Source organism: Thermobia domestica, chromosome 13 (genome assembly GCF_964235325.1).
Source record: "Thermobia domestica chromosome 13, izTheDome1.hap1.1, whole genome shotgun sequence".
Lineage (NCBI taxonomy): Eukaryota > Metazoa > Arthropoda > Insecta > Zygentoma > Lepismatidae > Thermobia > Thermobia domestica.
The window spans coordinates 209,218,890-209,245,837 of record NC_137466.1 but is presented as its reverse complement, the minus strand read 5'-3'; the positions used below and the strand labels follow the sequence as shown (position 1 = coordinate 209,245,837).

Sequence of the window (26,948 nt, the reverse complement as noted above, 5' to 3'; positions counted from 1 at the left end):
AAGATAAATCATAAAGCAATGAATGCAGCATACCGAGAAGAAGAAATGACAAGACTTCAAAGCAAATTGTGTTGTATAAGTTGGAAGGAAATCGAAGGAAAACTAAACTAATTAACTTTATGGCCTCTGGAACCTTTAAGTTCAATGCCGCATTCAGGAAAGCTCTCTACTGGATTCTGTCTTTAGGCACTTGGATCCAGTTTCTACTTTCTACTCCTATTTCTGCGAGATCATCTTAATATTATCCTCCCATTTGCGCCTTTTTCTTGCTAATGGTCGTTTCCCGATTTAACTTCCAGTTAAAACTTTTAAAGCGTTCCTACTTTTTTCCATTCTAGCTACATGACTTCCCCACCTGAGCCTCCTAGATTTGGTGACCTTAATGTTTAGTAAACGATAAAAATTATGTATTTCCTCGTTATGAAGTTCCATCATTCCCCATTCCCGTTTCTCTTGGGTCAGAACATCAGTCTCAGGATCTTGTTCTCTAATACTTTCAGTTTACGTTCTTCCCTCAGAGTAAGCGATCATGTTTCTCAACCACAGAGTACAATAGACATGATTATCGTTCCATATATTTTAAGCTTCAAATTCCTCGACAGAATTCGCGACGACGAAAGCTTTTGAACTGAATAACTGAATAATAACACGAATTTCCTGCTTTCAGTCGACATTTAGTTTCTTTGCGGATGTAGTCTTGATCTGTTAATATTGATCCTAGATATTTGGAAGTATCCACTTTGTCGAAAGTATTATTGTGTGACACTTAAAGAAGACATCATTCGTATCGAATCTGATTCAGTTGATAGATTGTTTTTTCCATTGCGTAGTACATGTATTTATTGTTGTCTGATTTCTGCTAACAGTAACACATATTTTCCTATCAGTGATATACATATTACGTATTAAGTTTATCATTATATTATATATTCACAATTAGATACTTAGAAGTCAATAATACATAGATATTAGAGATTAGATAGGATACCTAAATCAGCAGAGTGGGCATAATCCTTTGTAAAAATAGAAAATAAAACACAATAGTTTTGTGTTGTAAGAACTTTCATTTTTAAAAAGAAATGGACCTTACAAACCTGTTTTATTTATCTGCAGCCAAATATGGTTAAATTTTAACGATTTATTATTATTATTATTATTATTATTATTATTATTATTATTATTATTATTATTATTATTATTATTATTATTATTATTATTATTATTTAATGAATATGGTGGATATATCCTTCGTAGAAATAATTTTGATTATATTGTATACTGTAATTGATACTACTTGTCCCTTCTGACAGCTCCCTGTGCGCTCGTGGTGCTCAATGCTGTGTTGCCAGCTTTTGCGTCGGATATTGAAAAACGAAATTATTCACTTCAAGTAAATCTGTTTTATAAAATTAAATGGCACAAAAGAGAACTAAAAAGAATTCTTTCAATAACCAGCTGTTCTACTACTGAAGTCGACAATCGACTAAAACAATGTCCATTTGTTTATATTCAAATTGGCAACGTGCGTAAAGGGTGGAATGTTTACCATTGCAGAGCGAGAGAAATGATTCACTATAATTGGCTGAACCTGCTGTTGCCATAGAAACAGTTCTTCTTGCCTGATTGTTATGACCAAGTGAAAAAAAAAAACAGAGCATTGTTGCCAATTTGGGGGAAAAGTCTTTAAATCTAGGGGATTCGACTTCCAGGATGGCGACAAAAAATATTTTTTCAGATTAGCGAATTTTTTTAGTGATTTTTCAATGAGAAGTTGCCGACTTAGTTACAATTTTAGCTATTTTTGTTCTGCCAACAACTAGTACTGTAGTCGAATTACTATTAGCTCGAATAGCTCACATATATGTTTATTTTCCTTTAGCCTATTTGAATCAGCCAAAGTGTTGACGAGCTGGCAAAGTACGTAGCATTTATCTCCTTATCCCCGCTTTGATTGCTGGTATCTCTTGCCCTCTAACGGGGACCAACTCTAACCTTTAATATCCATTAGTTTGCAAAAGTTCCGTTTAGAGGCACAAATAATACATTACCGATAGCAAGCTGATTATCTGTAGACATTTGAGTAAAAGGAGATAGACATTTTTTTCTGTGTAGACTTTTACTTTTGTTCATTTTTCTTAACTCAGTTTTGATTTCGTTGAAGTGAAATTGACCATAGAGTAAAAAAAAATATATATTGTACTAAAAATGCAATTATTGCTTGTTACATATGATTGATTTACGTTTTTATGTATACGTTTTTCAATCGTAGATATATTATACCTTGAATTAATCACATATCTGATATATATGATAACATACCTGATGAGAGAGAAAGAAGGACAGAATTCAACGAATAATTTTTTAGCAACTTTTCACCCAAAATTGGAGTCATTTCATCTCCCATTCAGCGATTTTTTGTATCAACTTGTTGGCAACACTGAAACAGAGGAAAGTAACTGTCAGAAAGGACAAGTTGTATCTAATGGACTGTAATATCCCACACATGTTCTATTTACGATCAACACTTGCTCCTATTTTTAAACAACACCACGTGCGTTCCTACCACAAGCTACTACGAATACAGACGATAGACAATAAGCGCCAGAACTCATCACGCGCTGGAGGAGGAACACCAGGCACCGCTACACACGAGCAGCTATAAGTCCAAGAGGACCACCGCATCTGTTGTCAGTCTTCGGCTGGTTAAGCCCATCCCAAACCCTTTAGCTTGCAGTGGAGTTCTAAGACCTTCCTTTCTCACTTAATTTGCAACGGAGCTCTCATCGGAACTTTAACCTCTCTCTCAGCTTGGAACGGAGCTCTCATCGGAACTTTAACCTCTCTCTCAGCTTGCAACGGAGCTCTCATCGGAACTTTAACCTCTCTCTCAGCTTGCAACGGAGCATTCATCGGAAATTTAACCTCACTCTCAGCTTGCAACAGAGCTCTCATGGGAACTTCAACCTCTCTCTCAGCTTGCAACGGAGCTTTAGAGGACTCCTTACCAGTAAACCACACAGCCTGCAGTGGCGTTTCGTGGTTCTCTTTTTCCTGCTTAACTTCCTGTGGAACTCTGCGGAACTCTAAACTCTCTCTGATTGCAGCGGAGAACTAAGTTTCACCGTTTCTTCAGTAGGTATTTGTACAAAAACTAGAAGTTTTTATTTAAGCGTTTGTGTCATATCGAGGGCCCAGAGACTTCTAGTAATATGCAGATAGGTATATATATATATTTTCTGATTTTACGTATATTCAGGATGTAGTTTTCCTCTTCTTTTTTTAAAAAATGAAAATTGGTAATACTTTCAACATGATGAAGCGTCACCTCACTGTTATCTCAATGAGAGAGATTTTCCTGCGCACATTCACTGAAAAGTTGATAGGACGAAGAGGAAGTGCCGTGTACAGCACTCATCTCGATCTACGAATTGAACCATCTAGACTTCTTTCTTCGGAGAACTATAAAGAATATATTGTAAGTAAAACGAAAATAAAACAAAATAAAACACAAGTACTGGAAGATCAGAGACAGCAAATGGAGCAGGCCTATCATGGTATGTGTGTTTCCCACGAGACGAGATTACAAGATGAATTTTCTTCTCGATTTATGGTAGGAGACGAGACAGAACTGTTCTAATACTTACGTAATAACAAAGAACACTTCACGAGACAAGGAAGCACTTTTACTACACCTTTTTGAGACGAGAAATCCCAAATATAGTGTCATGGGCTTAGAAATAATACAATCGGCATGGCGCTTTTTTCTACGTTATTGTCAACGATGTATTGCAGCGAAAGGCGCTCAATTTCAACATATACTTCCTTTAGGTACACAAAACCATAAATATTATACACTTATTTACTTTATTTAGTAAGATATTGTATATTACAGAGTATAGACCTATACATTAATTTGAGACACACTGTATTCTTTCTCAACAGACAAGATCTAAAATTTAAAGTGTGATCCGCACTGTAGTCAACATAACAAGATCTAAAATTTAAAGTGTGATCCGCACTGTAGTCAACATAACAAGATCTAAAATTTAAAGTGTGATCCGCACTGTAGTCAAACGCGCATCCAGAAATTTTTGTTGGGAGAAGTCCAATCTTGGAGAGGGTCCAATACAAGAAGCCAGTATGTCTGTGTTGTATTGAACGGGTATTTGGGGTGATCTCGTATTCTCCACCCGGAAAGTAATTATAAAACTCTTCCACCTATATTGTAGGAAAATATAATAGAATTAGAGTATATTTATAACAAAAACAGTACAGATGCAGTGTAAGATCAATTTTCATGCTACATCAATCATTTCCCTGTTAATCAAGTATAGTTTTATTGAGAAAGGCACCACAATACATGTTGAGTTAGGAAGTTTGTTTCGGAAGGGGTCCTGACGCGGTAACTCCCTTTGGATTCGCCCCTGACTGTAGAGCTCACTGGAAATTAAACCTAGGGACTAGTGCAGCAAATTCGCACGTTGTAGCAACTAGCCTATGGAGCAGAGCATAAGTGTAATGTATGATTATGTAGTTTATTACATTTTCCCGTAATATCATTCTGACAATTGTAAGATGTTTACAGCATATAACAGTTACAAACTCCTTTTTTAAAAATGTTTAATCCATTTGTTAGATACACCCCAGAAAGTTGAAATGGAAACACTTGGCAGATAGCAACAGAAATTAATAACTAAATTCTACATGACTGAACATCAAAGTGAATTTTGCTTCCATATTATGTAAGCTTTTGCGAAACATACGGATGTCTGCATATGATGTTACGAATATTAAACTGCTGTTTTTCGGTATCATTGCCCTCCTCTTTCCACCAACATTTCGTCTTTTATTGCATATATACATGCTTTTTAATTTAGTAACACACGTTAGAGATATTATAGATAGTTGTTTGCTTTGTTTTGTATCAACAAACAAAAAGAGGAAAAATAACCGGGAACTATGTAGTACAGTAGAGAATAGTTGAAAATTACCAACCAACTTTGACTTTCGACTTTTTTTCTTTCTTCATTCGTGATAACATCAGAGTAGAACATGGTGTTGTTTGTAATTACCGTCATTTCGTAGTTATGTGAAACCAAATGGTCCAACACAAACTTTAGCTTCATTCGTCAAAAGCAGTTTTCACTCTAGTATTCATTACTTTGTGTGCGTTACTGGTTATTTAAAGGTTGTAAAATATGCGTAAATGGAAAACATTTACTGATATTTTAAATTATTGTCTCTGTTTCTCCTAATGGGAGCTGGGAGCTTTTAGCTGCTGCACGTTTAAATATTTAAATTGTCACAACTTGGAAGAATAACATCAAGTATACGAGGTGTTTTCAAAAAGTATTGCACCTTATTTTTTCCCGCGTAAACCAATCAAGCGCGGGGACTTTCTTCAGTGTAGATGTAGAGGGGACACTCATGCACAGTTACGAATTTTTTATGGCCGCAGAAACGTCAGTCGCTGGCAGTCGGCCAATGAGTGAATTCAGTTTTCATTTTTTAATGACAGAAAAACATGAGCAGCGATATTGTATCAAATTTTGGCGAAAGCTTGGCAATACCCAAGCGTAAACCATTCAATCAAATCGGTATATTCAATTTTGAACGAGAATTTGTTCTTGAGGAAGAGTGTCCGCGAAATTGGATTTAGGCTTTCATTGCCAAACACAACATTCCTGTGTGTCGTCGGGCTCCCTACGCACCCGCATGGCAATGTCTGACTTTTGGTTATTTCCGAAGGTGAAAGTGCCACTGAAAGGGACTCGATTTGTGTCAACTGAAGACATCATGGGGAACGAGACAGCACGGTTGCTCACCTTTCCAAAAACAGCGCTCCAGGAATATTTCCAGCAATGGCGGAAGCGCTGGGAGAAGTGTGTGCATTACCAAGGAGACAATTTTAAAGAGAATTAGTATTTCGTATTTGCAAGTCAATAAAAGTATTTTTGCCAACGAAGGGCATTAAATACATTTATGAACATACCTCGTATATCTTGCAAGAAAGTCTAAACTGATAACATTTTTTACCTAAGGATAATTAACATTTAGTGTTTTTAGTAGTAAATTGGATGGCCGAACGTTTGTGTTAATTTTTGTTTTAATTTAATATCCCATGATTATATTCCAACGGTAAGGGAGACGGTGCCAACTTGCGGGACACCAAGATACTTTTGTTGAGAAGCCTCCAGCACTACAAGAAAGTACATCTACATATGTAATATTGACCCGGTTAGACCCGTATGCAGGAGTTTATTTTGGGAGGGATCCATAAAATCTTTATACTCAACATTTTGAAGAAAACCCATTTCTTTATTTTACACACAAAAAGATTCTCCTTTCCAGTGCATTTTGTTTTACGGTGTAGTCTCTAGAATTCGCATCACGAATTCTGCCCAGCAATGGACGCCCAACATCTGTATCACACGGTAAAAGTATTAACACAAATTTCTTACGTTTCTCTCTTTCATAAAATAATTTTTACTACTATCGAGAAAGTTTAAAAGCAAAACTTTTCCAAATTCGTATTTAGACACTATACACATCATAAATACAGAATTAGTAAATATTAAGTACACTCATTGAACGGGAATGTACATATGATGACTCTAATTAAAACTTGACTAAAAGGCGGATATCCTTCTTAGAAAATAACTTGAAGAATTACATAATTGACACAATGATCCATGAAAGAAATTATCTCCGTCTACAGATTTTTAAGTTCTCTTAAAATATTTATAGGCGCTGTATCAATGTCTGTAAGGTGTCTATTCGTATTTCATACTATATCAACATGGCGATTCGGGCTCAATGCCAAGTGAAGTATGAATAAGGTTTTCGTTGTATTTTCGTGTACTTGTTTCAACGTAGCTCAAGTAATCCTAGAAATTTCTACTAAATGAGTATCTGAGGAAAACTTGGTAATGGTGGTAGAGCATTGTGTAGACTATATCTCCTCATGTATGTGCCCAAGTCTAGTAAGTGGTCTCAGCACTAGTCTATTAGTTAGTGTTTCTAGTATAGTCTAGAGGTCTTACCTTCAATTTAGTTAGTGGTCTTATCTGTAGGTCTTACAACACATGGACTATCCATATTTAATAAAATATTTTGAACTCTAGTTGCGCAACTTGAAAGAGCACATTTCGTTACTGATCACTATTTATTGTTGATGTATTTTATTTTGACAGAGTAGAAGTTAGGAAATTGCTAGAGTCATGTGAGTAGGCCATGTCCGCTCTATGAGCAGAAATTACGAAGGAAGAATGGGATACGACAGAATGTTTAAGATGTCATACCATTTGTTAACAGTGAATGTATTTCACACTTCATAAAGTTTAAGAAGAAAGGTGTCATATATGAACGAGGAAGGATCAGAAACTCGGTTACACGGCTGATATTTTTGGAGTTTCGTCTGTTATAAAGGAATAAGGAATATGCGGTAATTGCATTACATGGAGTTGGCAACTGTGCAGAGTTTCAACCACCTGCCACATACGACGCTAGTTGTAGGTAAACAAAAATGGCGACTCGTTTGGAAAATTGGTCTCGCGAAGAAGTCTGCTCACTTGTTCAAGTTCTCTGAGCGATGTACTTGGAAAACTGTTTCTTTGCATTTGGTAGAGAAAAGGCGCGCCCACATGCAGCCCAGAAGACCACGTTATCGAAGCAGTTTCACCGATTCATCATTGACCACCTTCTGTAATCCCTAACCTCGCTCCAAGCGCCTTTAACCTGTTCCGGCACTTGAAGGAGCACCTAGGAGGCCGTCGCTTTGCTTCAGACGAAGAGGTGAGACACTTTGTGAAAACGTGGCTGAACACGCCAGGAGGGAATTTTCTAACTGCTCCCACAATGCGACAAATGTCTGAACCGATATGGAGACTATGTCGAAAAATAATTTAATATATATACAATCTGTTGACTGTATTGGTTGTAGAGATGCAAAAAAGCCGGCTTTTTTGAATCAATGTTTTTTTTTTACATAAAATGCCGGCTTTTTGAAAAAAAAAACGAGAATTTTGGAAATTTTGGCTTTTTTCATTTTCATGAATTTTCTATCTAAATAGCTTTCTTATAGTACATTCTATAGTTAGATAAGAATTCCATGACCTAAATGCCATATTTCGCTCTAAAATTCACCATCAAGATGGATGGAGCACATGTTTTACGAATTAAAGCTAACATGAAGAATGTAGTATTTGAGGGCAATTTTAGAGGCTATTTAACTTTATTTTAACTTTTGAGTTATCGATATTTTTTCTTCTCGACATCATTTCAGTTTGTCGTCTGTTTCATTTCTAAGAGCTTAGTACTCTAGCTTCTAACGCAGAAGTTAAACTTACGTTTTTCTATATATCCGTCAAAGCGTACGTTTTTCAATGTATCCGTCTAACCGTACTTCCACATTTCTGTTATACTGTAGCTGTGCAACGATTTAGCAATAATTTTCCGGATACAACCTTGAATACTAATTTATACAAATAATCAGTAGCGGATTTAGAAACGTACTTTGGGACGGGTTTCTCTGATTGTTTCATTTTCTAAAATCTCCTAATTTTATTTGGGAGGAGCTTGAAGTTTATGAGTACAGGCATAACTAATACTGTATTTCGTTTCGTTTATATATTTAGCGATAATCTTCCGGATACAACCTTGAAGATCATTTTATACTGAGAATCAGTGGCGGATTTAGAAAAGTATTTTGGGAGGGTTTTTTTCTTACTAATGTTTAGTTTTTCTAAACATTCGGAATTTTTATTTGACGGCAGCTTAAAGTTAATGAGTAAAGGCATAACTAATAGATATTTCGTTTGTTTTAGACATTCCGTAATTTTGGGGAACAGGCTTCAGTCCGAACGACCGCCCCCCCAACCCTCGCAAAACCCTCACTGCTGGTAATTAGTAATAATAACAATTTAAAAACAATAAGAAATGAAGTCAGCCAACTCACAGTAAAACGCACTATTTCTACTTCATAGATGGAATGAAGAAAAGTTTTGTCAGAATGGTCGAATGCTGAGTTGAATTCCGGACTTCTCGATAGAAGCGTAAAAGCTCCAGTCAATCATGTTTGTTGTGCAGTTGTATTTATCTTAACTTAAATATATTCCGTAGTCCTTTTTTTGTGTGTGTTGGTGGGGTGGGGAGATTTCCATAATGATATGAAGGGTGTGAGCCAAGAACATGGTAACTAACAAATTTTCAATTGCTGAGTTACGCAGCATCAGATAGGCAGCAACGCATACCGCTTCCTTTAATCCCTCATGTATAGACTTATGTGAAAAATCAGCTTTCCGACTTTCAAAATGGATTGTGCAGCAGAAAATTTCTAATTTCTTAAAATAGTAAAATTATGGGTTACCATGTTCTTATCTCACACCCTTCAAGTTCAACCCCTCTTGTTAAAAATACAGAAAACTTGAGGACTGAATAAACCGTGATGGTGCTTATATAAAACTGTAGAATTTCAAGAATATACAAAACCAAAAGCTCTAGGTGTGCAGCCTTTAAGTGTATCATATAAATCTAAGTATTTTTCTTATGTTTTATTTTAATTTTATTTTGTTCCAAAAAGAGGGTATGGAATATTTTGAAGTAAAAATACTACATAGAATTTTGCTACTTATTTGAGTATTTTTTTAAAAGAAGTATTTACTTTTAGGGTTGGCTGGTTTACACCAGCTGTTTTCTTCTTTTTTTAAAATAAACAACTGGTTTAAACCGAAAAAAAATAATAAAAGGTACGAAAAATGCGAATCGTGTGAGCTTCATGGTGACGTTTCCATACATCAAACCATCTGCATTAGTTTTATTTCCTTTTCACCTTTTAATCAAGGTGTCCCATGTTTAATTCTCGGTCGAACCACAACCCTTCTTTCATGCGTAAACAAAGTAGCGGATTCGATGTCACTTTAAGCGAAAGTCTTCTCCTTGATAACCTCGGTATTACGTAAGGATGTTAAGCCTGAACATGCGAAACGAAACTAAATTGTATATTTCTGCATGCCTGAATGCCTGTTGTTTTATAAAGAAGCCAAGGTTGCTTAAATATACTGATATAAATTGACAAAATTTATCGATTGCCTACGTAGCTTCCAACATTAACTTGGATTGTATTTTCAATGATATTGTACGCACTAAATTTGTAATTTAATACCTCAGTTTTAGCGTACTGATTATGATACGTTGACCTTTAAATTTTAAATGCAAAGCAATAACAGGATTTTTTCCGTTATTGTTCTACATTTAGAGTAGTGACGGGATTTTCCCGATAGATAGGGCGGGAGTTTCTCAATTTAAGAAATTTACTGACCGGACTTCTTTAAGCTTATGTGACCTCTTCCAGCATAACACCGTTGTTGCATAATAACACCAAGGGGAAACAAACTTATTTCTGTCAATATGTAATATAAATACATAAAGCAAAATATCTAAACCCAAAAAAACCTGGTTTAAACCAAAAAAGCCTAGTTTAAACTCCCCCCAAAAAACGGTTTTTTGGCATTTTCAAAAACAACCATGGCTCTTGCCAACCCTGCTTACTTTTATATGTAGGAGGTTAAAAAAAACTTATTATATACATTGGTTAATCCTTTGGAAATCATAATGTAAATATGTTGAGAAGTAAAACTGTTTGAAATATATTTTCGAAATTCATGGTTTATTTTCGAGGTTTTATATTATTATCGGCATCAACCACTAATTAAATGACTTTTTGTATTGTAGAGAAGCGAAACAAAATCTGGTTTATCAATTTAAAGCAGAATTTTCAAAAAAGCCCAAAATTTCCCAAGCAAAAAAGCGAAGCAGAAAAAACCGATTTTTTCCAAAAAAGCCGTTTTTTTCCGAGCCCTTGCATCTCTAATTGGTTTTATGAAATAAGTATATATACGTTTCACTACAGGCTATGTAACCTTACTTTCTGATCACTCCTCGAATAATATTTTTAAAGTTCCAGTGACGTTATGTACCATCCTATCTTAACAAATCCTGGTCACTCATCTCACTTTGAAAAATCTTGGACTATTTCCTATAGTTTGAATTCAAACATTCTGGGTTTTTCTTTGAACAACCAAGACTTTTATTTAGGATCCAAGCATTAGAATTCCCTAAATATCGTTGTCAGATTATGGTCTTCTAAACAAGGTGGTTGGCCAAGATTTTTGAACAAGACTGTACCAAATTGTCTTATGAATTTGCAATCCTTAAAAATTATAAAAACGTAAACAAATGAATATAAATGAATTTAATATACCACAACATGGTTATCTTTCCCTACATCTTAACTCAGGTCTTCGATTTACAATTTTTCCATTAAATACCTCTTACTTTTCAGCCTTTAACAACTATATTTTTTCTTTTATTGCAGGGTTTCTTCGTTGCTGTTCTCTACTGTTTCTTGAACGGAGAGGTCAGAGCTGAACTTGGTAAGACATGGTGCCACGTGCGACACTGGTCACATTTGAACCAAGCATGTAATAACTGTGGCTGGGAATCGAGTAATTGTCTCACCAACTCCAAATACTACTTTCGTAAAGACCGAGCAGGCTCAACGTCCTATTACCAATCCACGCACTGCACTGTAACTGATAAGATTGATGGTGATGTAAGTCAAGGAGGCAGCCGGACAATGAACTCAGGACTGAATGATATACGTCGTGTTACCTTTCAGGGTGACAGGGACGGAAGTATGTATAAAAAGAAGCTCTCTTCACCTTTCTCTTCACAGTACGCAAGTGTAACGGATAATACACAACTCAGTTACTGCTCAAATGTAAGTCCATTGTCTAGTCGACAGTAAAGTTATGTTCTTTCTTACAAAAACTGTGTTTATCAATCAAAGTTTACTATCTCTTGCTGAAAATTGAGTTTGGTATATACAAAATTCTTAATTCAGTCTGTTTATTGTGAAGTTGTTAATATAACAATTTATATAAAGAACAACGTAATATTATTGTCGATCGTATACGATGTTATTGATATAAATCATTAACGCGAAAAGATAATTCAAAACGTGGTTTCTTTTATTGTGAATACTAGTATGCTAGCTCTCATTGTTTCCATATTAATGTATATTTCGTCAGTATCCTAATCTTTGGGAAACGAAAAACTACAAATCACAATTTTAATTAATATATTTCTTCTTCTCGACATCGTATTTAGATATTATTGAATATGTGCTAATTACTGACAAGTGTTGTTTATTTAATCTAGGATCAGATATATTTTTTCAATGTAATAATATCAGAATAATGCGTCAGAAATGTAACTGATGTATGGAAAAAATATAGACCTGTACGAAACGTTTTGTTTCGTAAAAATGGCAAAACGTGATAGATGAGAATGCATGTCCAGCTTCTAGATCTCATGTTAAATGTTAGATTCTGGGCACATGCAAAACCTAATCATAGTTAAGGAATAATGTAGATGTTATTGATGTTGTTATTGGAGGAAATACTTCTCTGTTGTGCAGTGCATTTGTTGAGCCCAAATATTCCTTCACTTATACTAGAGGGACTTTCTTTGGATTCCGATAAATTATGGTACAATTCGATAGTGTACCAACTCGAACGCCACAAGACATCCTTCGACACCTTTACGTTAATAATAGATTGAAGTGCTCGTAACTGTGAATTAGGAACCTAGTTCACGGTACGTAATACTTATTGACTGTATCAAAGGTGTTCACAGATGAAAGGCCTTATATTACTGTAGGTGAACCTATAATTCCTATGGACCTCGTCATCTGTTATACAAATGTTACCATATCTACCTATAGTTGACGTTGCATTGTGGGGATTCAAATAAGCTTTACTGAAGCGTGTTCAACACTGTCTTTGAGAATGACTATTTCAAACATCTTCGAGAGGTACTGCCTTAATAACGAGTTGTCAGATACCAGTATACATTAGTTTATTTATCTGTAGTAGTACATGGTACGAAGGGTCAATTCTCATCCGCTTACGTTTTGCCATTTTTTCGAAACAAAGCGTTACGCAAAAATCTAGTGTAACATAAACAATATGGTTCATTTCAGTAATTCTAGGCTTCCTCTGTTGCCACTGTTCATTCGCAGTCAGAATGAACTACACTGAAGAAGTAGGGTACAATTTTAAATATATCACATTATTTTATCTCGGTGACTCAGGAGATAAACTACATTTTAAGACGAATGTTTCGAAAGTTATTAGTACACATAAGGGTCCAGAGGATCCTGTCAGCGTCGCCACTTTTCTGCCTGACTATACATTCATAGCGTCAGGAACTGATGAATCGTGAAGATCCAGATAATCATCGATGGAAATTGATTGTATTGACTATTTAAGCTCACTTGCCGGATATAATCCTTTTGGATTTGTAACAATACAATTTGATTGTACAATGTGCCCCAATCTAGCACTCAACCCTTCTTACTGCTGTAATGTCTAGCAGGCGTGCCTTAAGCCCAAGGGTATCCCAGATTTCCTTCCCACTGAGAGATAATTGAACTAACTAAAGTGGTTGGGTGATTGCATCCTATGTAGCCATGCTGCTGACAGAGGACGGAAATACAAGTCAAGCAATCTCTAAAACCTTACTAGCACCGTGACTGTGTAGGAATCTAGCGAATGAGACTAAATGTTTCATGAAATAGTTGTAACGAATGAGTTGATCTCTTGGACCAAAGAGACTAATGCCAAGAAATTTAGAATAATATCCATATCAGAATAATATTATCATCCATATAAGTCTAGTAAATATTCTTACATGAATAATACTCTTACTTGTCACAAAAATATTATTTTTGAAAAACGATGATGCGTCAACAAAATACATTCAGGACCTTTTTAGATTATTGAAAATTATTTGATTTGCGTAACAAATTAGAAATAGTCCTTGCGCTTATAATATATTTTCTTGAAATTGCATATATTAAATGTAATTCCTTGGAATGTATCAGTTTTTGTGAAACAATGTTGGTTTTATGTAAGCAAAACTTAAAGATCTTGAGATTTATCCAAGATAATACATTCTAGTAGGGCCAAACAGAAGCTACAGTAACGTAATACAGTAGGTGTTGGCTCAGCCCCTATGGAACTATTGCCAACCTCTCATAATCTATTAATTGTTTGTTATGTATGTATATACGTAAGTGAACTCAAGTTAGTTCCCCCCAAAATTATCTCGACCCCCTGTCTCAGTGTTCTGTCTAAGGGACTGATATACATGTACAGTAGCACTAATAGAACTTCAGGATTGCATACAATGAATTTAATTTAGTAGTGACATTCTGGAAAAGCTTAGGTGCAGCCTTGAGTTTCAAATAGAAATAGAATCAATGGTAATAGGGTATAATGTAATCCACTAGGTTGAGATGTTGGTAAGTTTTCGAGTGTGCTTATTTATATTCATTATTTACCAAAAATGCTGCAAATCTTTTGCCATTGATCTTTACGTCAGAGGTTAATCATGAAACGAAAGGAGACACAGTCCTTCCAAGAGAACAAGATAAACTTACTTTCCTAAACGAGACATTACGTTCACAACAACTTTTAGATCGAAGACAGCCTTAACCTTGGGCTGATTGACTACTCTGCTATATCCTTTTGTTACAAGATGATTTGAAACCAATGCGAGAAGAAATAATAATAATAATAAAACTAAATGTAATAAGAGTTCAAAATGTTTAACGGAATTTTTTGTACATGTCCACAAGCATCCCTCTACATATATATTCATCTGAATATATATTCTTATATTCTTCATGACATGTCAAAATTATGAGTAGGCTAGCATGAGGAATATAAAAATCAGGGATACTTTTAGCTTAATCTCGGACTTTAAGTTTTTTCTACATGATCAAGTCAATTGGATAAAAGTTAGGTGATCAAGGTGGCCGTTCTAAAACGTACGTTCGAGATAGGTCCTACCTACTATCAAACCAGTTTCAAACTTTTTTGTAAATCATAAGATTCCTCATTGGTTCCAGATGTTATCGACAATCCGGATTTAGATTCTGGGCTTTCGGCATCTATGACCATTTAACCTGTTACGTATGAGAGATGACGTCGCTCGGCGAGCACATTATCCGAAGAAAGGGAAGGAAGAAAGGATTGTGAAAGGAAGGAAGCGGCTTGGGACCTATAAGTTAGGTACCACCATCATTTGCCTAGTGTGAATGAGATAAACCCAGGAAAACCTCATTTAAGATGGCTAGCCTGAAAATGATTTTTACACTTTTTCGACCAAGTGGGCCCACCGGGTATCAACAATCAGCAAAGAAATTTGTACGTATTGCCAGCTGTAACATAACACAAGTATGAAAAAATGGCTGAGCTAGGATTTTTTCATTACGTTTTATTAAAGATTTAATTAAGTGCAAATACAAAAGAAAATTTATTGGGGTATATATCATAAATAAAAGTACTTTATATATTTAACATAACAATAATAAACCTAATTTCAAAATGTAATTTTTGTTCTTTCTAACAGCTTTCGGATGCTAGCACATTCTGCATCAGCCCAGAACAAAAATGGCCGTTAAATCCTAAAACTGATCAAGATGCAAATTCTGATAGTCCAGCTCTGGAATTGAAAAACATTATAACTCACGAATACTAGACTCCAATTAACGAAATGAGGAGACGAGAATTAGAGTTATACAATTAATTGTTACTACCTAAATACGTAAAGAAAAGAGAAGTAGAAGAAACTGCTAAGTTTAGACAGCTAGTTGGGAACAAGAGTGCAAAATTGACTACAGCCAATTTATATCGTCTGGTGTGGATCATTAGTAACTTGAAACTATAAGTGTGGAATGTTTATTTTTTTTGTTATTAGTGTTTCGACGAGTTATAATAGTCGTTAAGACAAATATATATGTAGTGAAATTTTAATAAATAAAACTCTATTGTGAAGTGTGATCCAGATACAAAGTTACTTTGGTGCATCGAAGAGTGAAGTGAAAGAGGTTATTTTTGTACTTGTTTCAAAATAGAACAGTGTTTTTAGTTCAATATACTGAATACTCAAGCACAATTTTGCAACTATGAGATGTTTTTTCTCGAACAATTAAATATAACACCGATTTAAGGGAACTATGTGATTTAATAGTAAACAATTGATATAAACTGTTTATTTTTCATATCTAAATGGCAAGATAGTTCATAGAAACAAGGTGTTTTAAAATATTCTGAACAAGTTTGTATTATGTCAATCTGTTCGATTATGTATGCCACGTCGTGTGAATGATCTATACTATTAGAGCTGCTAAACTGTAATGTCCTTTTTTGCGCTTTGTAATTTGAATAACTCTAAATTATTTGAATACAAAAACGTTTATTACTGCAAAACTTTCAGTGGAAAAACGGTTCCGTCGTCATTTCTAATTTCTGTTCAGAATCAAATCTGAAAAGTGAATAATTGGCGTAGCTGAAGTATACTGTATATTCACACCGAGGCAATTCAAAATAAAAGGTACAGAATAAAAAAAATAACTGTTTACTGTGGTTATGAGTGTATGTACATACTGATGTACCAAGAAAAGAACGTTATACAATTTGTTTTTTCGGACATTTTAGATCAAGCACAGATGTACAGTATGGGCCCCTTTTTAACACAGCAGATTTCTAAAGGATAATCATGTACTTGTAACACCCGCAATAGCATAGCACTTTTCCTTTCACGAGCAGTCTATCTCCTTGAATTGTTTCATCCTAGGGGGCCGCAGTGGCTCGTAGTAGAGTGTTCACCTCTGGTACATGGGGTTCTTGTTCGATCGTAGCTCGCAACAAGTGATTTTTAAGGTGGACAAACACCGTGTTCGTGGGTTTCCTCGGGGTTCTCTCGTTTTCTCCCACTTTCTTCATTCCACCATTTCATTCGCTTCTCATCGTCACCGTCTCCTTTAGCCTAGCCGGAACAACCGTGGGACGTAACACTGTAATATTTCATTTGTTTTATCCGACTTAAAATGAAGTGTCAATGCGGGAATGAAATCATGGACAATCCCTTTGTTTCTGGCATGAATGTCAATCAAATATTCTTTTGGGTCTCTTGTCAATTGCCATAATTTTGTTTACCAAATTGTATATAGAAATAACCATTATCAACAGTCACCGATGAAGTGCTCATACAGGGTTCTCAACATGGGGTTGCAACTCATGGGGAGTCCCCCCAAAATTAATGAGGGTCGCAAACGGCGGTGAAAATTTTAAATAATTTGGATCTGGTAGTGGGAAAAATATATCTGTAAACATTATTTTTAATTTCTGATATTTTCTTCATTTTTTCTTATCTTAATTTTTTTTATATACGTTGACATATTTTTGCGCCCATTGTCAAATATAGCAAAAGTATTTAACGAAATTCAAACTATTAAATAATTAATTAAACGTTATTGGAATAAAATACAAATGAAAATGGTGAACAATTGTACATTAAAATGCAGTTCAAAATAAAGGCTATGCACACATGCAATTGTGCCTGATGAGCAGTAGTATAATTATAAAGCTCATTACAAACATAAAATTACTTATAGCGGTCAGTGGTAAGAAAATGTGATAAAATGGGGGTCATGATATGAAATAGATTGGAGAAACCTGTTCTAGTATATTCGAGGATACAGTAAAATGAGGAGCGTCATTTGGGGACGGCACAATGGCAATTTCTCTCTCTCAAATTTGAAGAAACGCATGCTTTTAAGTAAAGAACAACATGAAACTTATATGTTAGTGTACAATCATCGACAAAAAATCTTTCAGTTTGATTAAATTAGTTTTGTAAATAGTTTCAGAATGGAAGGACAATATTTGGGCACAGTTTTCAGTAAATTAAAAAAAATAGAATGTCTGTACGTTCCAACCTTGAAACTCGATGAAACTGTGTAATTATGTTCCACCGTTATTCCCAAAATAAATTTTAACAAACGGAAGAAACTTTTGTCGCTAACTGTACAAATTTTTACCCCTGGTAACATCTGAAAGAACGCTACTGAGTAAGTCGACTGTATCGACGATGTCGGTTTTGCATACCAACTCCCCTAGCGGGCAGGGGGGCCGCGGTGGCTCAGTGGTAGAGCGTTCACCTCTGGTGCTTGGGGTCCCGGGTTCGATCCCAGCCCCCGCCAAGTGAACTTTGTGGTGGACAAACACCATGTGCGTGGGTTTTCTCGGGGTTCTCCCGTTTCCTCCCACTTTTTTCATTCCACCATTTCATTCATTACTCATCATCACCGTCTCCTTTAGCCTAACCGGCATAACCGTGGGACGTAAAACTCAAAGATTTCATTTCATTTCCCCTAGCGGGCAATTTCGAAACTTTTGAGATCTTCAGTGTTACCAAGTGATCCTTGGAGAGTTTACCTTTCACATCACATTGGTTTTCCATAATAAGTTTATTACAGTATTCACACGTAACTTCTACTTTTGTATTATCTACTTTTAAATTATCATCTGCTTAACAGCGATGTATGATTGACCTATGGAAATACGAATGAAATACAATTTGACGAGGCAGTACACACCTTATAAAAAAACTTAAGTATATGACGCACGAATGTAATTTAAAGGGATGATACATATACCAATAACATAGTAAGGTACTAGTGAAAACTGTGATACTCAAACCCATATCAGTGCAAATTTTGGCTCCTTCCCAAAAGCAAAAACTGAGGTAATTCTTTCTATTCCTTTTACTATAAGTAACTTTAATAAGTTTGATAGGAGTTGTGCATTGTCTTGCCAATGTGTGTTTTTTTCTGTATTTTTGCATAACATTATTTTCAAAATATATGTCTATTCTTGAAAAACATAATATACTACAAAAAAATATGAAATAAAATTAATTTGGAAACTTAATATTTTTCGTATGTGTGAAAATTGTATATGCTGAGTTTCAAATGTTACTAAATATACTTAAAAATTTTACTGTAACCAAATTACTTGCACAATTACATTCAGAAACAGGAAAATTATGAATTTATTGAAATATAATGTCTGCTTTCAGTATCGATTCTATGTGACTCAGTGTATCATACGTAAAAATGAGTCAGAAATATTAATTGTTTTGTATCCGAGGGAAATATTCGCACAGAAAATATAAGCATTGGCACAATTTTTTGTTCCTGAAGTGTCTGTCAATAAAATATTCTTTTCTTGGTACTTATTGTAATTTTGTTTATAAGTACATAACAAAAGAAAAAAATATTGTGAATATATTTGTGCATTTGTTAACGTTGTATCAATAAAATGAAAATTGAACATATTAGTGATAATACAAAATTTCAAATCACATTTGTGTCAAAGATTGGTAAAATTTGGGGGGAAAATCGTGCTTATTTAGGTAAAACAGAGTGTAATCTAAACACAAAACGTTGATATGTAACTACTCTTTAGGTGGAATATATATATAATTTATATTGTTAAGTGGAATACAAACTTACAACTTAAAAATAAAGTATGAAGAATACTTTTTTTTTTTTTTTTTGCAACAGTTAACGAATATCAAGTTAACGAATATCGTTTAAATAGAAACATATGTTTCACTATATACAGGGTGGTCCATTTATGATGATAGTAGTAAATATCTCTAAAATCGTAAATGGCAAAGATGCAAAATTTTGCACCAAGAAATTATAGGGAGGGAGGACAATGCTCTAGGTATTCTGTAACATTACCGGATGAACAGTGCTGTCAACCCAATATAAAGTTGAATGTTTACAAATGACACTACGCCCGATTATTACGTATTTCAAATCAACATGTGAAAGAAAAAATAAAATACCACATTTATTACTCAGTGTTGCAAACTAAGGATGGTTAGCGACAGGTTTAATTATATCGTTGATAAATTTTTAATTATATGCAATCACAGGAGAGTTGTTTAAAATGTTAAATTTTTACTGTATTGAAATCTTATTGCACTCTCAAGAGTCAGTGGCGGATATAGCCCGCGGCCGGGGTGTCTAGACCCCCCTCTTCCAGTTTTTAGCGACAAAAATAATTTAAACTATTATTTATATATTTTTGAAAGTTTATAGAAAGCATTGTCTTTTAATCTTCATTGGAATTTTTTTTAAAACATTACATAATAGTTTCAATTCCAGTTCTTCTGTAATACAACGTGTAAAACAATACTTGAGCTCGATCATGCCAACGCCCAATTTAGCTATATTATCCATCAGGAGAGAGTTAAGTTGAAGCTTCTTCAGGATCCATGAAAAATTATAAACATATGATATTCCTATCATTGTCTTGGTTCTGGATGCCCCCAGTTTATACCTTCTAGATCCGCCATTGGTCAGAGTGTCATACTATACGCCTTGCACCACTTGTTCTATAATTATTCTCTTTCACTCAATATGGCACCTGTTTTGTTTAGAGCATAGAAGTTGGACGTAAACTGAGAGATTTGTTTTCCTTCTTTCAAATCTACAAATCACTGCAATTTACAGTTATTTGTAAAGGCAACCTATAATCACAAAAATAATGTTATTAAGCAAGTCAAACAGCATATTGAAAAGAAAACAAAAAAAAGAAAAAAAAAGAAAAAAGAAAAAGAAAAAGAAAAAATAATTAAAGCAGTAATGGATTTACCAATTTAGGAGAGAAAACTCTTCTCCATTCAATTTAGCAATGTTTTCTTATAAATACATTTAGGCGTACTGAGCGTTAAACATATTAATAGTACTCAAGTCCAAATGCAAATTTAAGAAGTTTCTCCCTTATATTTTCCTCTAATTCTTGCTCTAATTAGGGATTTGTTTTGCACAATTTTGACTAAGGCGAAACGCTAAATTTCATCGCGAATAACTTAGGAGTCGAAAGTCAATACAGGAAGATATTTCATATTGCTGTTAGGGCTGTCCTAGGCAATTTGCCGCCCCGTACAATAGCACCATTTGTCACCCCTTTCTTTAGAAAGAATAAATCTTAAAAGCCATGATTTTAAGTATGCTACCCTATTATAAAAAAGGAAGGAGAGGGAAAGAGCAGTCGCACTCACAAGGGCCTAACACTACAAATACAATCTCGTTCTGTCTGTTTTTAATTCAAATAATAATCTATTATGTTAGTGAAAGATAAAATAAACACACCTGCAAAGGAAAGATGGTAATCCTTTTTTATATATAAAAATCAATATCGAGTTTCAATTCAATATATCATCAGTTTGTAATTCCAGTGCAACTAGCTCTTTTATCTTTATTTCTTAATTTTCCTTCTACATCTGTTAAAAAAGTTTAAAAGAAAACTTGTTTCCACCTTCAATGTTAAGAAACTTGTTTGTAAACAAAGACAAGACTAGTTTTCATAGCAAAACTGTGATAACTATCTAAATGGAACAGGTGTTCGCTGCTGTTCGAGAATTGAGTTATTGTATTTGACAACAATCAAGCAATTCATGCTGGGATTTGACCGTTTGCTTTAGCACTGTTCTTGTGATCTTAAACTGAATGCAACCTAAACATGATTTATGAATGTACTATTCAAATAGGAAGGTCAGCTTAGTAAATTTAACTGCCATGATCATGAAATATGTTTAAAACAAGAAATATTTATTTTAAATAATATACTTATGACAGATTTTGCCCCTCTGTGCAAATGCACGTGTTGCACATGTAGTAGAGACGCTCTGATTGCTCATACAAGATTTCGGTCATGATCTTTATGCTGTACAATGTATGCTGTACTTGTGATATTAAATAATAATAATAATTAAAACAACATTAAACGAAGTAATGAATTACTAATATATACAAGGGCGGCTTTAGGATTTTAATATTGGGTTGGCCCGCTTCCTCGCTTATGGATACATATATACATTTGATTGGTTAATGACAGTAAGATATTACATTTACAGTAGTGGTTGATGCTATTTGTTAAATAATTATCTACCATTAATGTAAATATTGGAAAATATATTTACTCTCTATTGTATCTTTCAACGTTTCTATATTTTTCAAAATTTTTGGGTAGGCCCATGCCTACCTGGCCTACCCGCTAAAGCCGCCACTGAATATATACATTAATTCTACGGAACAAAACTCCCTGAATACATATTAGTGCATTTCCAATTCTTCTTAATTTTTGCAATAGCAGTAGATCTTTCTTATTACATGCCTAAAACTATGTTGTTTTGAAATCACATTGTATTAGTAACTGGCTACACCGGTAGATGGTAGCACAAGTTTAACTCAAACTGGCCAGCATAGAGCGCCAACGGAAATTTCACAAACTCTTAGAACAGTTGGTATTCGGGGAATGTTTCAAAAATACAAATTTGTAATCAATTTTTTCCGGTCTTTTTTTCTGTAGATATTTCGGTTCAGGAAATTCTAAGATAATATGATCGCTTAACGTAAAAACTCCGAAGATGAAAAACATCATACTTTAGATCTGTTTCAGCTAAATAAAATTATTGGGATTAGTGAAAAGCCTCATGTGTAGTTTCCGAGAAAAAATGATCAAAGCAAATTTATTTCTAAACCTAAGAGTTCGTGCGTAGCTAAGTGGTTAGACTTTAGTGTGGGAGACCCAGGTTCGATTCCCAGTGGGAGCTCATAAATTTTAGATTCAAAATTAATTAGGAGGTACAGGTCTTATATAGCATCGCTGCTGAAAGAGACGCTAAACCCATATTCAATTCAATTTTTTTAAAAACCTAAGAATTGAAGCTGTAAGATTGTCAAACCACCTATTAATAAGATAATTAAACTTTTCATTACTATAGTAACAAGAAGACACTGTCCAAAACGCTTAATAGAATCGTGCTCCTAGAATAAGACAATCGTAACTCAAACTCTTTTAGTTTAACATCCCACAATTAGACCCTTTAGGCCAAGGAAGACGATGATTAAGGGAAGTGAATAATGGTGGGAGAATTAGTGGAATGCGAATGTGGTAGGAAACGAGAGTAATCTGAGGATACTCATTGACACGATGTTGTCCACCACAAACTTACTTGAACGGGGATAGAACCACAGATCCCACACACAGGGGATAAGCACTCTGCCAGTAAGCTACCGTCTCCCCTAAATTCTCGCTGAAGAGTAGAATCATGTCAGCAGGAATGCGATACTCATTCGACCGATATTATTATTACACATCATACGTAGATCTGTTCTTTTGAAAAGCGTTCTCTTCTTATCTACAATCGTATTATGAGGTTTTCTTTATTCTCAACAATTATTGATTAGTATTAGAAAGTTATAAATCTTCTCAAAAACCAAGATTTACAAAGCTAATGGAGCATGTTGTTACAGTAAAGAAGCTTAACAACATGTATGGTCTTGACTTAAACTGCAAGCACCGTACCCAATCAGACATAAGAAGGGGACTATGCAAGGGCGCCCATGTTGTGGTTTCCAAGGGGGGCAAGTATAAGCGACATTTCAAAAATAGTTTCAAATTTTTCAGTAACTAATGTAAAAATTCTATTGCATTTTCGATATTCTGAAGTACAATTTCCTCTAGGGGAGGCAAGCGCCCCACCTTGCACCCCCTGATGGGCACTCTTGGGACTGTGTAAAATTAAGAAAGTTATCAATCATGGAATAGTGAAAAATTAAAGAATTTTTATTGTAATTACTAAGACTGCTATTAGAACTTCCAAGAAGTATATATCAGTGTATTTAAGTGAAAAGGAATAATGTGTTTGCGTGTGCATGTGTCTGTAGTCAAAAATGAACGTTTGAGGAAGAACGGGTGTAGAAACAGTTAAACGAAGAAATTCCATCCGATTTCTGTGTATATTTTTATTGTACATATATACGTATGTGCGTGGTGTACATTTGTGTGAAAGAACTGTTAAAATTATGTATGTACATACTGTATGTATGAATGTATTTGTAATTAAACTGTTCGCATCATAATGTTGTAATACTTTGTGTAACAAATTACACTAAGGCGAAAACCAGAATGTTGGGTTATGATAAAAACAATACAGTAATACAGTTCAAACTCTCGTGGAGATAAATTTGTTTATTTTTTTTTGTCATGGTACTTTGCCTTGCTTGTATCATTATTATATTTATTAGTGGTGGGCATAGATACAGGTTATTCGGTTTCTAGAAAATTGTAATCTGTTTTTCAAAATTTAGCACAATAGTTTGCGAAAACAAATCCGTTTTCTATCGTAAACTGGTTTAGGCTTTATAACTGGTTTGTTTTCTATCAAAAATCAATTCGGTTTTTTATCATATAGTTTCAGTTTTCTATCGAACAGGTTTTGATTTTAAAACGGGTTCAGTTTTCTGTCAAAAATCAATTGGGTTTTTATCATATAGTTTCAGTTTTCTATCGAACAGGTTTTGATTTTAAAACGGGTTCGGTTTTCTGTCAAAAATCAATTCGGTTTTTACTATATAGTTTCAGTTTTCTATCGAACAGGTTTTGATTTTAAAACCTGTTCAGTTTTCTGTCAAAAATCAATTCGGTTTTTATCATATAGTTTCAGTTATGTATCGAACAGGTTCTGATTGTAAAACGGGTTCTGTTTTTTTATCAAAAAATCGATTCGGTTTCTGTCACACAGTTTCAGTTCTCTATCAAACAGGTTTTGATTTTAATACGAGTTCAGCTTTCTATCATAAGCTTTTTGGTTATTTGTTAACTTATTTGGGAATGAGTACTACAAGACTAAGACTAAATATAGCTTCAACGAAAGCTACGCTGGTTTCAGTAGAAATAAAAAAAAAATTTTGGGGATAAAATGATTTTGGTGAAAACCGAACTAGTTTTTAAAGAAATTAAACTGTTGGTTTTTCCATTTTGCTAGAAACCGCTTTCAGTTTTTATTACAACCGATTTTGTCCATCGCTAATATGTACACAGTTCGACAAGCAAATGTATAGACAATTTAATAGATGGAATCAATGTATATGTTGTTTTTGAAACTGAATTCGATTTTCATTAACTTAATTAGACTTAAGTATAAAGACACATTTAATAGTAAGACTATTCATGGCTTTGGATTGATTGTTTTAACAAAAGAGACACTGACCAAAGCTTAAAACCCACCTTAGTTACAAATTATAATTTAAAATAAAGTGGGTTTTAAGCGTTGGTCAGTGTCTCTTTTGTTAAAACAAATTTAATGATAAAAAATTGTTATATATTATTCCGATGTACAGTCTTTGGGTAGAGTTTGTGTGGAAATTTCATATTCATATCTTGAATGGTTTCGGACCAGTGGTAAAAAAAAGAACTGTCCCACTGTAGCACGATGTTTCCTCAATGGGTGTCTCTACTGTCATTACAGTCACATGTAACGTATGAGGTATAATAGCCAAACAGAATGGTCAGTGTATTATTGAAATTTGAAGAACGAAAATTCACTGGAAAGCGATATTTCAGGTTTCACTAGGTTTAACACCTCTGCACTTTTATTGTTCGGGGATCTTGAAGGATATCCTGTATTGCAGGGAACCACCAATGCTGGAGAGCTTTGGTAAAGAAATTACAGCAGAATATGCGGCAATCCTAGGGAAATATGTTTTAAAATTGTGATATTTAATTACGTTTAACACAGAATATAGAATTTTATCTGTATAGAGTATATGGACAATTTTTGTCGGGATCTGTACAAGTTTCCATGCTGTATTAAACAAATTCTGTTTACGATTTGACCCTGGAAATTTTACAACAGATAATACCAGGCCATGACATTACAGGCTGAAGAGATGGGAAGCAATAGCTGATTTTGAGGCCACGCATTAGAGAAAGATGCATGGTCTCAGAACATTAGGTTCTAATAAATAAGAATTGAGAATATTCCCGTGATAAGAATTGCTCTGTGTTGAATCAAAACCAAAAGCTTTCCGGAAGTGAATTTGTTCCTTTTTTCTTTGCCGGAGTTTGATTACAAGTAATGGAGAATATTGAGAAGGTTCTAAAAGTCAATGTACCTTATATTGCATCAAAACTGTACAACTTTTGCCAAACTTATAGTGGAAAATATTTGTGAAAACTTCCAATTTGACGTGGGTGCATGGTGGCTCGGTGGTAGGTCTCTAGTTTGATATCAGCAAACTGAATTTTGTAATGGGCAACGCCGTGTTTGTGGGTATTCTTGGGATTTTTCCTTTTCTCCCTTCATTTTCACTTTAATAATCAGATCATAACCATTTACTTTGATTGCTAATTAATCTCTTTTAGTGTAAACGGCATAGCCTGGAGAAGTAAATCATTTTTTTTCGATTTCAGTTTGATTGTGTTCGCCTTTTGGCCTTTTAGATTTCACGTGCTAAATGTTAGTCTTTTTACTTAAGAGCCTGATATACTAAAAATAAAACTAAATTTACTATTTTTATGTTGCTTATTTTTCATAAGTGAAAGGAGATAATGAAATGCAACTTACCACAATCATAGATTATGTTATTCAACAACAGAAAATATAAATCTGAAGAATTTTCAGTGTTGCCATCCATAGAAATCACAGTGTTCCCAGAATAACATTTCCACCAAAATCTAAGTCAAGACTGCGACCAGAGGAACGAACTGAACTGCATTTGATTACATATCATGTTATTTTGGTATTCTCTGAACTACTTCTTAAATAATAGTTGTATTTAGTTTGTAATTAACAAAATAGTTTTAACATACAGTTATTAAAATTAAATAATAGTGTTATTTTAAAAGTAGTTCCGAGATTTTAGGGGAAATGTTATTCTGGCAACACTGTAATTTCTATGGATGGCAACACTGAAAATTCTTCAGGTTTATATTTTCTGTTGTAGAATAACATTATCTATGATTGTGGTAAGTTGCATTTCATTATCTCTTTTCACTTATGAAACACAAGCAAAGGAAAATGGGAAATTTTGTATTATTCTTTAGTATGTCAGCCTCTTAACCCCTTTTCATTCAATTTAAGGTGACACAATAATTAAAAACGTGCACATTTTACGATAGGTGTCTTTGAATGGGCAAATGCATAGAGACACTAATGTATGTTAAGTTGAACAA

At 34.3% G+C, this 26,948-nt stretch overlaps 1 protein-coding gene across 3 annotated transcripts in view; it reads left to right on the top strand.

Annotated features, from left to right (window-relative positions):
• LOC145668979 (parathyroid hormone 2 receptor-like) overlaps window positions 1-26,338 on the top strand; it is a 121,355-nt gene extending 95,017 nt beyond the window's left edge. For 2 of the 3 annotated variants that reach the window (XM_081737286.1, XM_081737285.1), the window contains exons 10-11: window positions 11,375-11,779; window positions 15,478-26,338. In XM_081737286.1, coding sequence (XP_081593412.1) covers window positions 11,375-11,779; window positions 15,478-15,606 — 534 coding nt within the window. In that variant the 3' untranslated portion in view covers window positions 15,607-26,338. The remainder of the gene's footprint in view (window positions 1-11,374; window positions 11,780-15,477) is intronic. The other variant, XM_081737287.1, reaches the window with a different exon arrangement.
• Window positions 26,339-26,948: the final 610 nt, after the last annotated feature.